At 41.5% G+C, this 17,622-nt stretch overlaps 1 protein-coding gene across 3 annotated transcripts in view; it reads right to left on the bottom strand.

Moving 5' to 3' along the window:
* The window catches only part of gpm6ba (glycoprotein M6Ba), a 54,622-nt gene that overhangs the window by 15,315 nt on the left and 21,685 nt on the right, over positions 1-17,622 (bottom strand). For all 3 annotated transcript variants that reach the window (XR_014605164.1, XM_084107182.1, XM_084107181.1), the window contains exon 2: positions 2,824-3,010. Coding sequence is in view for 2 of the 3 variants with exons in the window: in XM_084107182.1 (XP_083963308.1) it covers positions 2,824-3,010 (187 nt within the window). In the remaining variant the exon portion in view is untranslated. The remainder of the gene's footprint in view (positions 1-2,823; positions 3,011-17,622) is intronic.

Genomic DNA, 17,622 nt, shown 5'->3' with positions numbered 1-17,622 from the left:
AAATTAGCTTATCAATGCATATCTAAATTCACGCCTAGGTATCTTTGTAGAACTTCAAAAAAGAAAGAAAAAAGTTGCTGCAGCCAATGAGCAGCCGGCGGGGGCTGGCTGCAGGACGACTCAACCTCCACGGACAGTTTTTAATGTTTTATCAGACAATAAATACTCAAGATTTTGCTTTAGTATAATTTTCGGCACAATTAGGGCTCAGATTTCGTGACTGTCCCGAATTTTTCGGGACGTCTGGTCACCCTAACAGCAGGCAATGTGCACTCCCTGGAAATCGCTGTCACACCAACACCTGGAGAGAAGCTCATCTCGAAGAGTGAAGAGAATGAAGATCTCAGGATGGCTTGTGGAGTGAAGAGTGGATCTTGGCTCCGAAGCGAAAAACATATTTGCATGTTGCCAGCGTACTTCCTTATATACCCACGAGTTGGGGCGGAGTTACGCTATGCAAATTCCGCAGACCCATGGCATTTCCTTGTCATTGGCTCGTTTTGTAATACTCGAAGGTGAGAGGCTTTCTAAGCGAAACCCCATTCGTCGCCACAACGTAACGTCTCCGAGGGTTACATACGTAACCGAGGCGTTTCTCCATATAAATATTTAACAATTTTGAGGGATTGTTGCCCACCTCTTACATTAACACATTCAATATAGATAAATGTTTCCTTTGTTTCTAAGCAAAACCCTATTCGTTGTCACGACGTAACTCGTAGTGACCACAAAAGGGAACCGAGATTATTCAATTTCAACTTCTTAGTTCTAACTCGCATGCATGAAAACAGATCAGTTTAGATAGAATGATACCAAAACATAAAGGCATGGTTTATTTAAAATCACATTTGCCAGAGTTCCTGCTCTGTAAACGATTGTGGCAATGATTAATTGTATTTTGATGTGGGGGCTGCACATGAACTCTTGGCAGATTTTAGGTACTGTGTTTACTGTACACTGTATGTACACAGGAAATCAAAGGCCATTTGCTCCCAGTAAAGCTCAAGATGACATGATGGTACAGAAAGTACAGCCAGTTATTTGCTGGCACTCTAGAGGTCGTTTCTCACCACATACTCACTCTTGAGCATGTCACTGTGTTCTAACATGTGGACATGAATTTAAACAGGTAGAAAATTATAAACTATAACACTACAATAAAGTTGTGCTAGTTAACGCATAGACCTAAGGTTGGTCTCTTTTTAAATAAGACACTCAGCAGATTCTTGAAGAAGTTAAAGCAAAAATTCAAAAGTTCAAGTGAAAAAAAAGTTATAAAAATATACTTTAAAGCAAATGTACTGAACTAAATGAACTTTATACAAAATATATATTTTACATAATAATTTGGACTCTTTTTCTGGAAAATCAAAGGCATATGTCTAACCAATGTTGCATTCCAAATTTGAAGTTGATATCACAAAAAAAATTTGTCTGCTAAAAGGATTTAAAATACCATTTTCAAGGTAAAGCAATGTCCAATTTCAAAACGGTTTTTACAGGATGAAAGTATTTAAAGGTGCTCTAAGCGATGTTGGGTGAAGTCACTTCTTGTTGACGTTCAAAGTATTGTCAAACAAAATGGAGGCTAGCTCGACCCTCCCTCCTCCTCATCCAGTCCCCTCCCCCTCCCTTCCGTGCTTCCTGAAACAGTCATGAACCATTTAGAAAAACCAAACTGGATTTACCCACCTGTCCAGCAAAAACAGAGCCACCTGAATGTTGGATTGGAAGCCCTTCTGCCGGCGGAGTTCTCACCACCTTTTGAACACTTTTCCGATGTAAATCCGGGACTTTGCGCGTTCCTTCTCCTTTTCCCTATTCTTTGTTATTTGTTCATTGGAACGTCATGTGTCGGCCATATCAAAATTCTCAAGAATACATTTTTTTAACGTTAGTCATTGTCCTTGCTAGGACATCTCTCCACTAGCTAACTTCCCTCTTCATGCTTCTCTCTCCTCCACTCCCCACACACCCCCCTTCATGTGCACGCGCACTAACCCCCCCACCCCCACCCCCACCCCCAAGTCATTCTTGTCGTTTATTGGCTGGAACACTGTTTGTTATGTTTCGTGGTCCAGGTTGGGCCAGTTTGTTTTTCTTGCCATTTGTGGAGCCTGGGCTGTCTACAGAGACCGCTTTTTTTTTACAGTGTGTTCAGGGGACAGGCAGCTAGCGGATAATGAGGAGATGTTTGCTGTATGTGACAAAAAATGTTTTGGCCTAAAAAATGTGTGACATCGCTTAGAGCACCTTTAAGTTTTCAAATGATATCTAATTCATGATGATTACTAAAATACATGACATGGGAAAAAAAGGCAATAAAAAGCACACAGAGTGTCCCGCTACCGAAACACTGACAGTTGACGGGCTATCTAACATGAACTAACAATGAGCAATACATTTTGACAGTATTTTTTAATCTTTGTTCAAGTAAAAGTTTAGAAAAACAATTGTTCATTGAAAAATCATGGTAGCTAGGGTCCATTAAATAATATTAACAGATACAACTTTCGATTCTAATAATGTATAAGTAAATGTTGAAATGAACATTAACTACGATTAATAAATGTTTTAGAAGTATTTTTAATTGTTAGTTTATATGTTAACTAATATTAACAAATGGAACCTTATTGTAAAGTGTTACCAGATAAACGAGATCAAGATTTGCTTTCTTTCATCTCTTTATACCCCTAATGTAACAATTATAACATCTCAAGCACCTCACAGTAGCACTCTAAATAAATGGACACAGCTATCATTGGGGAATTACTGTATCTGTGGTATTTGAATTATCATGGCCATTTATACGAGCACACTTACACATCAATGAGGGTAGCATGGTCGGAGGTGATGCGAGAAAAGTGGTTTTCCACCATGGTCACAGTGCCCGTAAGTGCCACATGCCCACAGCCGCAGAACAGAGCCACACCCGAAAAGCACAAGATGGTGGCCACCAAAGAGGCATAGGGGACACCGCCCAGACACTTGATGCAACACTCGAAGCAGCCTGTAGGGGGAGAAAAAGAAATTTTGTGTTTTGTCGGAATTCGCTCCAGCAAATGCTATGTGTTAACTTTGAATTGTTTTTTGCTGTGCTTATTAATCACGCATATATTTTAAGTATTGTTTTTGAACACTGAACATATTGAGTGTGGGTTGTATTACTCTTACTGATACAGATTTAGATTTCTAAGACCATATGAAATATATCAGACAGATAATTTTTTATATATTTTATATTGCTTTAGCGACATTTCCTTTGACACCAGAGAGGAGTAAGTTCATGTATTTGGTGTTTTGACACCTCATTGAGACAAAATCATGTCATTTAAATCAGATGCCCATCGGTGACAATCCATCTTCACGCTCAGGTCATATGACATACAGTAGTTACTGTAAGATGAAGAGTTTAATTACAGACACTTCCAAATGCATTTCAATGAATAGATTTTAGCCAAAATTGAATGGAAATTTGAAAATACTAGTATTTGTATCTATAGTGGCACTTAGAACAGGCGAAATACAACATTTAGAATGAGGATTCTGGAAATTGTAATTCTCTTCTATCTTAAGCACTGCCCTTTAGTGATCGGCTGATATTGATTTATTTGATGTCCGAAATCACATGCATAACACTTGCTCAAATAAAATTTATATTTATTTTACTTAATATTTACTGAATTGGAAATAAATAAAATCTGTAAAAAAACAAAAAAAACTGAAATAAAATAAGTTTGTGCATACTGGAAGTCATCATATTTAATGGAATATATTAATATCATATATTCAAAAGGAAGACAAGGGAACACTTAATTTTACATACAGTACACAGTGAACATGACATGAATAGGATATAGTGGCCAACTGGACAGAAAGATAGATAGCAGTTTGAAATCAAGGATTTAAAGATTGTCTTAAACTCTCCTGTCCGCATCCAATTTAAGCTATTTTTAAGGTCCAAAACAACCTTATTTTAAATTATCTTATTTATCTCAATTATTATTAGTCAACATAATGCAAAAGGAAAAACAATACTTATATCATACAGTAATGACATATACACTCAAAAAATAATCTGTTGAACGAACTTAATTAAATTAAGGAAAGGTTTTCCACGAAATTGAATTACATTTTTCCAACAAAATCAAGTTAGTTTGAAATAATTTGTTGTAATCTTGTTGAATGAATTTAAATTAATTTAGTCATTCCTGCTAGATAAAGTTTTGTCAGGTTAACTACATTTAGTTTTTGTCCTGCCTTAAATCACCAACATTATAATTTTAGTTAATTTGTCACTTCTAATGATAGACACTACTAGTGTTCAATTGAATTTAAACCATTTTTTACATAGTAATATAATATTACTTGTGCAGGTCTGCGAGTGAGGTTTATACATAGTGTATACTGAGTGCCCACAGCCTGAACATGAGGTTTAACGCACATATAGCGTAATACTGAGCCCACAGCCTAAACAGCCACTCTTCTGCATAATGGTAACCACAAAATTCAAAAACATTACAGAAAGTCCTCTAAGTTTCTAACATAACTGAACATTAAACACTAACATTAACTAACAACATCTTTCCATTTACTGAAAAACTGTCATGAAGATGAAGATAGACGAACCCAAAAGCAGACTGAATGCTCACACAATTTATTGAAGACAAAACCCACGAGGGGGCAAAACAAGACTAGAGGCAATAAGCAAGACTAAGACTAGATGATAAATAAAGACTTGAACTTGACTAGACAGGAACAAAAACCAAAACTCACAATACATTAAACTGGATTCTAGACAAAGTACTCACAGAAGTGCACCAGAGAGAGAGAGAGAGAGAGAGAGAGAGAGAGAGAGAGAGAGAGAGAGAGAGAGAGAGAGAGAGAGAGAGAGAGAGAGAGAGAGAGAGAGACACACACACACACACACACACACACACACCTAGCTAAAGGCCATGTGTGTGAACATAAAACATGGGTCTGTCATGATCCTGCCTCAAGACCAGGGAAAATCAAAGACTAGAAGGCAGAATCATGACAAAAACACATAAAATAACACTTTTTCCCTAAATTGACCCTCTTAATGCAGTCCCTTGCAAAGCATGCTGGGAACTACAGATCCACTGCCCAGTTAGATGTCAACAACGATTCATGTAGTTTTCACACAAATGAATTAGGTTGATTGAACACAATTAAATTAAGTTGTGACAATATTAAACAATCGTGTTACTTTTGCTTATTTTAATTAATTATTTTAACAAGAGGCCAAAATTCCTTTTTTGACATCCAGTTAAGACGAACGAAAAATATTCATGTTGACTCAATTAAAAAAAATTTGGTAAACCAAATTTTTTTTAAATTACATTGATTACATTTAATGAAATTAAGCTGGAATCATTTCTATGAAGGGTTGTGTCGTATATGCTCATTTTAATTAATGAAATTGAACAAAGAGCTAAAATAATTTTTTTGAGTGTAATATGTATAATAACGTGTAATATAATAACTTATAAGACAGAACTGTTAAACAGAGAATGTAAATTAAAGAAGACGGAGAATAGGAGTACTGTGTCCTCAGGCGCTGGCATTCTCAGGGCTGTCAAAATAAAAGTTCCACTTCTGACACATTGGCCAAACAGAAAAACGTATCAGTCGATGGTGATAATAAGCAAATGTCAAATATCAGCCGATATAGTGGCCTTGGCGAGATATATCGGTCGACCACAACTGCCCTTTTAATACGTGAACATGTAATGTTTCATGCTCTATTCATATCTTCTGAAGAGGATTCTGTGCACAGTGAAGTCCCTGCCGATTAATTTTGTTTTCTGCCTATGTATCTTCTTCCGAAGACATTAAACAACTCAAACTCCCCCACATACATTAAGAATGCATCATCTCATGTTTAAGAGATGGACTGCAACTTATGATCTGTAGACATCTATGTTATGCAAAAAAAAGAGTGTTGAGTGTGTGCCTGAGAAACTACATTTCATTCCCCAGTGGTACCCGATGGTAATATTTTAATGAATCAATAATTAATTAATTTACATAGAAATGTTTACAGTTATACTTTTGATATATACCATAGTACTGAATGTTTACCATATTAATGTACCATATTACCATAGTATTTGTTCAGAACCCTTTTTTTCCTGACATCAATGGGCCTTCTGACCCTCCTGTCACACACTCACATTAGAGATGCTAATTCCTTTTTACAGTGAATAAAACTTGTCTGAATATGCATAACCATCTGTTCCACACTGCACACTGCTATTCCTACTACAACAGCTGCTGCTCAGATCATAACAGACCATTTAAAGAGAGGTAAAACAGTTTCTCAACATGAAGAGGATGATTGTAGCAGTTATCTGACAGCAATATGAAATTTAATTTAATGTGTGCCATGGTTAGATAAGGAGCGGTCGTAAAAGAACATATGGCTACTGTAGTTAAGTTTGTGAATGAGACATGCCAGGTTAAGATAGGAACAATTATTTTAATCTCTTTAACCCTTATCTTTCCCAGGCTTTATTAGGAAACAGTGCCACTTATTTGTGTTCTCATGCTTTACTGCTGATTTTGTCAACAACAAAAAATCACAGATACTAAATTTTAAAATAAAATAACAGTTTTTCATTGTCATTTCTGGCAACCTGACATGATGTGACATTCATGGCATAACATTCCTAACATTATACTTTAATGACATTAAACTACTTAATGAATTATACCAGAGTTTTACTTTTAATTAAATTAAATTAAAATGCTTTCACTGAAGTTTTTGTTCTCTGAAAAGGCAAAAAAAAAAAAAAAAAAATCCCCCACTTTCTGTTCACTGTTATAATTGCTACACTTTCCTGCCTTTTAAAGGAATAGTTCAAAAACGAGAGTTCTGTCATTGTTATGACGTTCCAAAGCTGTATGACATTCTTTGGAACATAAAAGAAGAGATTAAAAGATTTAAAGACATAAAAGATTTTTTTGTCCATACTTTTTTTGTCCATTTTCAATGGTCACTAAAACTGTTTGGTTGCTGACATTTTTTAAAAATATCTACTGAAGAAAGAAATGCATACAGGTTTGCCACAACATGCAGGTGAATAAATGATCACAGAAATTAAATTTTTGTGTGAATCTCTTTAACAACAATCTTTCTAACATTAGATTTGTGGGTGTGACATAAAAGTCTATGGTCCAAACATGAATATTGACTTATGATGGGACAATCACAGTCTCTAGAGTGATTTTTTTTATTTATAGATTTTATTTCTTGACACAAGGTTCAAAAACATAATGTTGAATGGTGTGGTAATATTTGCTTGGTTTAATTTTGTTTTGTTTTTAAAAATATATCTTTTTTGAGGGTTGTCCATTTCATGGGTTATTACCTTGTTTGTGTGATTTATTATGAGCCAGAATTTACCTCAGACTTTACCCAGTACATATTAAAATAATGATTGGTATTTTGAATTCAGGATTGGTGGTAATAGTCAATGGAGAGAAAACAAAAGAAGCTCATCTCAACATTTGTTGAGTCTCTCTGTGGTCTGTGGACACACCACAGTGTCATTGTCAGGGTTATGTTTATGTCTGTTTAGTTGTGTTTTGGTTTCATTTCCATTGTGTTCCCTGTCCCTATTAGACTGAGCGCTGTTCACTAGCTTGTTCCCTAAGTACGTTCACCTGTTGTTAATTATTTCCCTCGTTATCTGTGTATATTTAAGCCCTTGGGTTCCTCTGTTCTTGGTTTGATATGGAAAGTAAGGGTCTTTTTTCAGCGTATCAGTCTGGATTTCGTAAGGGTAGGGGGACAATGGACTCTATTTTGTGCTTAGAAGCAGAAGTTAAGAAAGCACAAACTAATAAGGAAAGTGTAATTGCTGTGTTCTTTGACGTCGAAAAAGCGTATGATATGCTGTGGAAGGATGGACTACTTATAAAACTTAACAGATTAGGAATAAAAGGTAAATTATTCGGGTGGGTATTAGACTTCCTAGACAGAAGAACAATAGAAGTTAAGGTTGGTACAGAGTATCAAAGTAGGCATATTGTGGAAAATGGTACACCACAAGGTAGTGTTTGCAGCCCTATACTATTTAATATTATGATAAATGACATTTTTGATCAGGTAAGCAGAAGTGTAGGTAAGTCACTTTATGCAGATGATGGAGCACTCTGGGTTAGGGGTCGAAATGTAGAATATCTAAGGAAAAAAATGCAAAATGCAATAGAGAAAGTTGAACAATGGACTTATAAATGGGGATTTAAACTCTCAATCTTAAAAACTCAAGTTATATGTTTCTATAAGCGCCATAAAGTAGTGCCACTGAAATTGTATGGACAAGATTTGGAACAGGTTAAGGTGGTGAGGTTTTTAGGAGTTCTCTTTGATGAGAGGATGACTTGGTGTCAACATATTGATATGGTCAGAAATAAATGTAAGAAGATCAATAATGTGTTGAGATGTCTATCAGGGCGTGACTGGGGAGCGAGTAGAGCATCGCTAATAAACATTTATCAGGCTCTCATGAGAACTGCCTCTGATTATGGTTGCTTAGCGTATCTGTCAGCATCGGATACTAACCTTAAAAAGCTTGATGTGGAACAGGCACTTCGGATTTGTACTAGAGCATTTAAAACATCACCAGTAACTGCAATACAGGTGGAGGCAGGAGAGATGCCGCTACGTATTAGGAGGGTCAAGATCATGTTGGCGTATTGGACTAATTTACAAGGACATCGTATGGAGCACCCCACAAAAACTGTCTTGCAGGAATGCGCAGAGCATAGTAAAAGCAATTTTTACAGCTTCGGATGGGTGGGGAATGCTAAGGCTCAAAATGTAGGTATCAGTCAAATAGGATCCTTGCAAATAGGATCCACTGTGGCAATATCAACAAAACCACCCTGGAAATTTATAACACCATCTGTGAATATAAGCTTACAACAAATACTAAAAGAAAACTCAAAAATAATGCCAGAGTGGATAATAGTTCAAAACTATGTAAAACAGTATCAAGAGGAATTATTTATATTTACGGATGGATCAAAGCAGACAGAAACAGGCCGTACTGGTGCAGCCTTTTTTATTCCTCGGTATGAAGTAGCAGTCAAAAAGACAACAGATTACCTGTCAGTTTACACGGTGGAGTTAGTAGCAATTTTACTAGCGTTAGGGTGGGTGGAAGAAAATAGTCAGGACCAAGGTGTCGTTATAGCCTCAGACAGTTTATCAGCATTATTAAGTATTCAATCTGGGAGAGCATCATGTAAACAAGACCTCATTCATCAAATACTTCACTTGCTTCTTCATAATAAAAGAATAGCTGTCTCCTTCCTTTGGGTTCCTGCTCATGTAGGGGTGGAAGGAAATGAAGCTGTAGATATGCTAGCAAAAAACTCTATAAAGCATGAAACAGTAGATGTGTGTATACCAATATGTAGAGTAGAGGTTAAAACCATCATAAAGCAATATTCACTTAAAAAATGGCAGGAATATTGGAGCACAGCGGATACAGGACGTCATTTATACAGTATTCAAAATCAAGTAGTCACAAGCATGAGGAAGGGCAGAAGCCCAAGGGAAGAGATGTTAGTTTCACGTCTTAGAATGGGTCACACTGGTTTAAATACAACATTGTACAGAATAGGAAAACACCCCACTGGACTATGCACTTATTGTAATGTACAAGAGACAGTGAAGCATATATTGTTAGACTGCAAAAAATATGAAAAAGATAGGGTAGAATTGAAGACACAAATGGATGAACAAAGCATTACACTTGAACATTTATTAGGGAAAACATCTGGGAAAATACACAAATTATTAATTTTGTTTTTGAAAAACACTGGGTTAAGCGAAAGTTGTCATTGTCTCCTTTGTTGTCATTATAATGCCCACACTCCAGTCTAGTAGGTGGCGGTAATGCACCTTTGAGATGAGTTGCCAACCGCCATTAAAAACCTGAAAGAAGAAGAAGATGTTCTTGGTTTGGTCTTGTTTATGTTTGATGGATGCATTCTATGAGTTTCTCCTTTGATTTATTATTAAATACTGTTTGTTTCTCTGAATCTCCTGCTTCTTGCATAATACTGCAGCCAAACGTTACAGTCCATGGTTACCATCATATTTGGGCATAAGCAAAAATATAATGAATTTTCAAAATAATAATAATGAAAATTCTTGATAATTTCAGGCATAAATGGCACTTTTCCCTGATAATGGGAAATGTTACACATGCAAGTTTAGTTGCATCAGCCAAATATTTGGATATGTAATATTCTTCAACCAATCACATTTGTTATTATTTTCAGTGCTCATGCAAACTCATTTCTATGAGTTAACTGCTTAATTAAACAGTAGTGTTAGTCGTACGTCAGGTAAACTTGGAGAACAGAGACAATAGATAAAGGGAAGATACAAGCTGCTTGTGACTTACAGTGCTTATATAATGATTGTTAAAAATAGCACACACACACAGAGAGAGAGAGGAAAAAAGAAGACCGTAAAATTGCATGCTCTTGCATGTGCCACTGGTGTTTCCATGGCAACCTTGTGCAATTGGTCTCCTCAACACCTCATAATTGCAGCCATGTGAAAATCTTTGGGATATCTAACTGCTTTAGAAATCTTCTCCATAAAATAAAAAAAAAACTGCAAAATCCTTTCCTTTTCTTTCCAAAAAAAGAGAGAGTTTTTGGTTCACTGACTTACTTCTTTGTATTTTGTATGCAATGTACACTGTTACTGATTATTCCATTGCAGTTATCAAAACCATTTACACTATAGTAATAATTCTGAGTATGCCTATCAAATATACAAATGTAAATGGTCTGTTTTGACAGTCAGCTCAAACCTGGAGGTTCTGCAGAAATGCGTTGGTCAGGAACGTATTTCTGGTTTGCCAGGGAGTTCTGAAAGAGGAGATAAAGCTCTGAGAGAAGCAGCTGCGCAATCGTGTTGCATAATAAATCTATTCCATTAATATTAATGAGCTAATGACTCAGCCCAGAGGTGTTGAGATGCTGCCTGACACTGTAGATAAATTCTGGACTACACTAATGCTTCTAGTGGTGCTGACAGAAGCTTCAGTATGACAGTATGACAAAAGTACTAAGTGAACCACCAAAGCTTTTGACTTTTCAAAATTCACTGGGCTAAAAAAGTGCACTCACTCAGAGCTTCTTGAGAGCCTGTGTTGAGGACCTCCAGTGGGCATCTATGACAGTGCCCGAACCATTCTCCATTTATCAACAGTGTTTAAGAGCTTTAATGGGCCATAGACAGGCAAAACAGGGTAGCCATAAAGGAAATCAATGAGCTATTCATTAGTGTAAAATTCAGAACGCAAAGATTACGCAGGTCATCGCTCTCCTTCTCTCCACTTATCTTTCTACCTCATCTCAGAAAATAAATTTTACAACTTCATACAAAAGTCATAAAGCTTTGCACAACATCATTTTATTGTGTTTGACTAACATTGCAAACATGTAACTTAAAAAATAAAAACGGTAGCAGCTGGAAATTCGAGAACCCTGCATGATGAAACTGAAAGATCTATGATGTTCTATTGAGATGAGCTCCTTACTGATAAAAAAAAAAATATTCTTTGGACCAACTTACTGTAATTTGTTAGGGGGCAAAGATATTACTCAAATTATATTTTTGTTTTTGTTCAAACCTTAAATTAAAATCTGATTTAATATTCATCATACATATTTATTTTCCAAAAGACAATAACATTCATACAAAGTAAAACTATTATTTATTATAAAGACCTACCATGCTTAATCAATATATTTTCTTAAGTTATCAGCCAAAATGTTACTTAATGTAGGTCAATAAAATACTTTTTGGATTTTTAAAACTTAACTTCACCATGAACAAAAGCTAATTTAGCTATAAATATAATCTTTATTAAAACTAAAAACATTTTGTAAGTCCATGTTTAATGGAGAGAGAAAGAGAGAGAGAGAGAGAGAGAGAGAGAGAGAGAGAAAGGCAGGAGTTTCACAAGTTGAACAGACCTAGATAGACCTGGTTTGGAATTGCTTTGGTCCACCCCCACCTCATCGGCCACACCACTGCCAGATGCAGCTGCTATGACTGCAATTTGTTATATGAATTTATACATGTAGCTGGAAGGCAGCAACAGCTGTTAAAAACCGAGACTGGCCCTACATGATAGGCTTCAAATGTAAAACCAGCCAAACCTTGATGTGTATATGGTCCACCAATAATAAATCAGTAAATGATTAGAAAGTGGCTTAATGCAGTGTTGCTCTTTCTGAGCATGCAATCACATCAAATCCATGAATTATTCCATTAGGGTAAATAAGTTTTACCCCCTTTTCCCAGAAATGTCCAAAGATGCAAAATACATTACAATGTGATATACAATTAAAGATAAAGCTGCAAACCACTACATAGTTTCAGGATAAAACAAAAGGCTCTCTGCTCTGCAAAACGTACTCGGTTACCTAATGTAACCTCGGTTCTCTCTAGAAGAGGGAACGAGTATTGCGTAAGTTGCTTAAAGTCATCTTTTCTCGAGATATGAAGCCAAAAAATTATCCTTAATTTTTGTATTTATTGTCAACGCAGTGCAGCAGCTAGCAGACCTAGAGCGAGCTGTCTAACGCGCTCATAGGCTGCCCTGCGGCAACTGCAGCAGCCTACCGCTCGCGCCCTCACGCGTCAGAGCCCGCCAGAATGGGAGTGGCTTAGCGTATATAAGGAAGGGCTCGGGGGCTGCTTCCCTGGTTTTCATCGACTGAAGCGAAATCAGGTCGTGGCGCGAGCACGGCAGGTTACGCAATACTCGTTCCCTCTTCTAGAGAGAACCGAGGTTACATTAGGTAACTGAGTACGTTCTCTTACAAGAGGTTCTCTCGTATTGCGTAAGTTGCTTACGCTACGGGAACCCCTTGTCAACGCCGTGCGCACCAAGCATCCACTACATGAGTCCCAGGGGAAGCCCGGGGAACACAGATAAGTGGGAATCAGGCGGCCAGCAACGCGGGCCGGCGCATGTACATAAGCACACCGTAGGGGGATACAGAGCGGCACTGCCGGTCTATATTAAAGAATATCAACCCTTATAGTGCAGCTCAACCAGGAGAGCTAAAGTCACTTATCGCCCCCGCTACCGGATGCTGGCAGAGCCGATAGAGAGATGACCTGCGCTCTGAAGGGAGTGCCAATCACCTTGGGGACATAACCATGTCTCGGTTTGAGGATGACTTTAGAGTCATTTGGTCCAAACTCGAGACACACGGCGCTAACAGACAGCGCGTGTAGAAAAACGGTTTTGAGCGAGAGGTATTTTAGATCCACGGAATCTAATGGTTCAAAGGGATGTGTTTTCAGGGCCTTTAGGACCAAAGAAAGATTCCAAATAGGAACCGACGGGGGCCACGGGGGATTCATCCTCCTGGCTCCTCTAAGGAAGCGGATGATGAGCTCGTTCCTTCCTATTGACTGGCCGAGCGTCGACTCTGCGAACGCTGCAATAGCTGCAACATACACTTTGAGCGTGGAGGGGGATCTGCCCTCGTCCAACAGCTCTTGAAGGAATCAAAGCACCCACGAGACCCCACAAGTTCGTGGTTCTAGATTTTTGTCGGCGCACCATGAGGAGAACACAGACCATTTAGACGCGTATAGCCTTCTCGTAGAAGGAGCTCTAGACTGCGTGATCGTGTTCACAACCCCCTCTGGCAAGGCAACAGGTATCCGTTGATTATCCATGCATGCAGAGACCAGCGCTCTGAATGGGGATGCCAAATTGAACCGCCAGCTTGAGAGAGAAGATCTCTCCTCACCGGAATCGGCCATGGGGCCACGTGTGACAGCCGCATCAGCTCTGGGAACCAGGTTTGGTTCTCCCATCGCGGGGCTATGAGGAGCACTGAGTGGCATGCCTCCCTGATTCTCTTGATTACCTGTGGTAACAGCGAGATCGGAGGGAAAGCATACAGTGGGAGGCTGGGCCAGGTTTGGGCCAGCGCATCCTCGTTCTTTGAAAAGAACCTTGGGCAATGAGCGTTGTCTTTTGACGCGAAAAGGACGACTTCCGCTTTGCCGAAAAGGCGCCATAGTAACTGGACTGTCTGAGGATGCAGGGACCATTCTCCCGAGGGAATGTTGTCCCTGGACAGTCTGACTGGGCCGTCGTTCAGGTGGCCCGGCACATGTGCGGCTCTCAGGGAGCGTAGCGAGTGCTGAGCCCAAATGAGGAGGCGTTCTGCTAGATCACAGAGATTCCTGGATCTGACACCGCCCTGGCGGTTCACGTAGGACACCACAGACGGACACACCATACGGACTAGAACGTGGTGGCCCCGTATGTATGGGAGGAAACGCTTCAGCGCGTTCTCGACCGCTATCATCTCCAGACAGTTTATATGAAGGCGTTTCTCTCGGTCTGACCACAGGCCAAAGACCGGTCTGCCCTCGAAGAGAGCGCCCCAACCTAAGTTGGAGGCATCTGTCGAGATGACCTTTCGGTACGAGACAGCTCCCATCGTCACTCCTCGCTGGTACCAGTCGGCCGCTAACCAGGGCTCCAGGGCTGAAACGCAGCTCTGGGTCACCCTGATTCGTATGCCGCCGGAAGCCCAGGCTCGGTGAGGCACTCGAGCGTTCAGCCAGCGTTGCAGCGGGCGCATACGCAGTAAGCCCAGCTGAAGCACTGCTGCAGCTGACGCCATACAGCCCAGCATTCTCTGAAATGTTTTCAGAGGAGCGATGCTGCCCTTCTGGAAAGACGCGGCCAGGTGTCGACAAACGGGCCGTCATAGCCACAGAGTCCAGCTCTATTCCCAGAAAAGAAACTGACTGACTGGGCAGTAATGAGCTCTTGGTCCAGTTGACCGTAAGACCCAGGCTTTCCAGATGGCTGAGAAGCACTGTTCTGTGAGATATAAGTTCTATCTCTGACTGTTCCAGAATCAGCCAATCGTCCAGATAGTTCAAAATCTGCATACCCCGATTTCTCAGGGGAGCGAGGGCCATGCACTTCGTGAATGTACGGGGTGCTAAAGACAGGCCGAACGTAAGGACGGTGTATTGATATACCTGACCGTTGAAGGCAAATCTCAAGAATGGCCTGTGATGGGGTATTATCTGAATCTGAAAGTACGCATCTTTCAGATAGAGAGAAATAAACAAGTCCCTCGGGCGAATTTGCGCGAGTATCTGTCTGGTTGTGAGCATTTTGAACGGTCTCCTCATGAGAGCTTTGTTCAAATATCTCAGATCTAAGATAGGTCTTAGAGCTCCGTCCTTCTTGGGCACGAGGAAGTAACGGCTTTAAAAGCCTGACTCGATCAGAGAAGGAGGTACCGGTTCTATGGCCTACTTCCATATGCTACTTCCATATTCACTCTCGTCTCAGTCCATGCTCGAAAGTGCGGGGGACGGCAAGCGAACTGCAGCAAATAGCCCTGTTTTACTGTGCTCAGCACCCATTCTGACACACCTGGAACAGCTTCCCATGCTTCTGCATGTACAGCTAAGGGCAGAATGGCCTCCAGGTTTCGATCGCCACACTTCGTGGGGTCGAGAACCTGAATCAGAGGCATGGGCGCGGAGCGCGCGCTCTCTGTGCTTGAATACGGCGACTCGCTGACAGCGATGGCTGGTCGTTTTACACACGATGTCCCGGTTGCTTTGGACGGGGAGCATTTTGTGGGAAAACCGGGACGCGCGAGCAGCGCCAGGGGTAAAGTGTTTGTCAGTAAGTGTGAGCGCTCGAGAGCGGGCACAGGACTTACATTCATAACATGACCGGTAAGAGGTAACTTTGGCCGTGTAACAGAGCGGGCAGTGAGTAGGTGTGGGCACAGGTTCGTGGGCACATTTCCTACTTTTAACACTCGAGCGGCATTTGCCAGCTTTATGAGAGTGGGCTCTGTGAGAGACACGGGGGGTATCGTGCTTGTGTGTAGGGGTGAACACTGAGACGTGGGCACATTTTCCACACTTAAAACGCCAACGGCATGAGCTGGATAACCAGGCATTACACTCTTTTTGAGATTTCTCTGGGTCGCCGTGAAAACGGCGGTTGCGTGCAGGCGAGCGGATAATATTACCGGCTCGTTGGCTGCAAAATACACTTCTGCAGTAGCCTTTCTTAAGGGGACTGACAAAGCGGGACATTTCGGCGGTGGTCCGGCCGCGGCGGGACTCAACCGGACTCAGCCTGAGCAGCGGATTTAGTAGCGTGGAGGGAGAGATCCGTCGCGCTTCATAAATCCGTGATGGCAGTCGGGTCCGGGCCTTTCTCGTCCATCACACAGAGGAGATCGGCCTGGAGGATCTGCAGGACTGCCATGGAGTGCGGGGCGGATGCAGCCTGTCCGGCAGCTGAGAAAGCGCGGCCGACGAGAGCTGATGTGGTCCGGCAGGCTTTGGACGGGAGGGCAGCCTTTGAGCGCCATCCCGCAGAGGTGCACTGCTACCGCCTCCTCCACTGGGGGGATAGTGTTGTATCCCTTCTCGGCGGCGCCGTCAACCTGGGAGAGCGCCGAGGAGACATGTGAGTGGAGTCTCGCGAAGAATGGTGCATTCCACGACTTAGAAAGCTCCGCGTGGAGCTCCGGCAGGAAGGGTGCAGACCTGGATGCGGGCGCTTGGCGGCGGCGATGCAGAAAACAGCCGTCGAGTCTGTTAGGCGCGGGCTCCTTAGGCGGTGACCACTCAAGGCCAAGCTGGTCGACGGGGGGGTGGAGAAGGAGAGAGAGAAGCTCGAGGGAAGGGTTCCGGCGAGCTCTTAAATGCCACATCAGACTCCGGTGGCCTCTGGGAGCGGCGCTTCTTCTTGCGTGGTCCAGCAGAGACGGGCGGAGTGACAGCTTCGGCGTCGAACATTTCAAGTCGACATTGAAAGCTCTTTGTAATGGCCTACCGAAGAGAGAGCGAGGGCTGCGTGTTCTCGACCCAGGCAGAGAGCGCAGATCACGTGGCGGTCTCCGGCACTGAGCGGGGCTCGGCAAGAGCCACAGGAACTGCGAGGCATTTTCAGAAAAACGCCTTGCGCTCTTTTAGACAGAAAAGCGTGTGTCGCAGCGGCGAACACACACATAGAAATAAAGGATACTCGTCGCCGGATAGCGCGGCAGGCACGGATGGCTGAAGGCGGCGAAGACGACCGGCTTCCTCAGACGCTTTCCTCTGCTTGCTAGTCGCTGAATTCAACGGCGGCGGCTTCTCTCAGGATTCAGTGATGCGTAGAGCTTCGCTGAAGAGATGAAAATCAGGGAAGCAGCCCCCGAGCCCTTCCTTAAATACGCTAAGCTACTCCCATTCTGGTGGGCTCTGACGCGTGAGGGCGCTCGCGGGGCTCAGTGGTAGGCTGCTGCAGTTGCCGCAGGGCAGCCTATGAGCGCGTTAGACAGCTCGCTCTAGGTCTGCTAGCTGCTGCACTGCGTTGACAATAAATACAAAAATTAAGGATAATTTTTTGGCTTCATATCTCGAGAAAAGATGACTTTACCCGTAGCGTAAGCAACTTACGCAATACGAGAGAACCTCTCGTAAGAGAACATGCATATGTATGTGTAGTGAATGTGTTGTTGCTCCTCTGTGAGATGTTCTGCACTGATGAGCAATCA

Source organism: Abramis brama (genome assembly GCF_963993115.1).
Source record: "Abramis brama genome assembly, chromosome: 2".
Taxonomy (NCBI): Eukaryota; Metazoa; Chordata; class Actinopteri; order Cypriniformes; family Leuciscidae; genus Abramis; species Abramis brama.
This window is presented reverse-complemented; position numbering and strand designations above follow the sequence as displayed.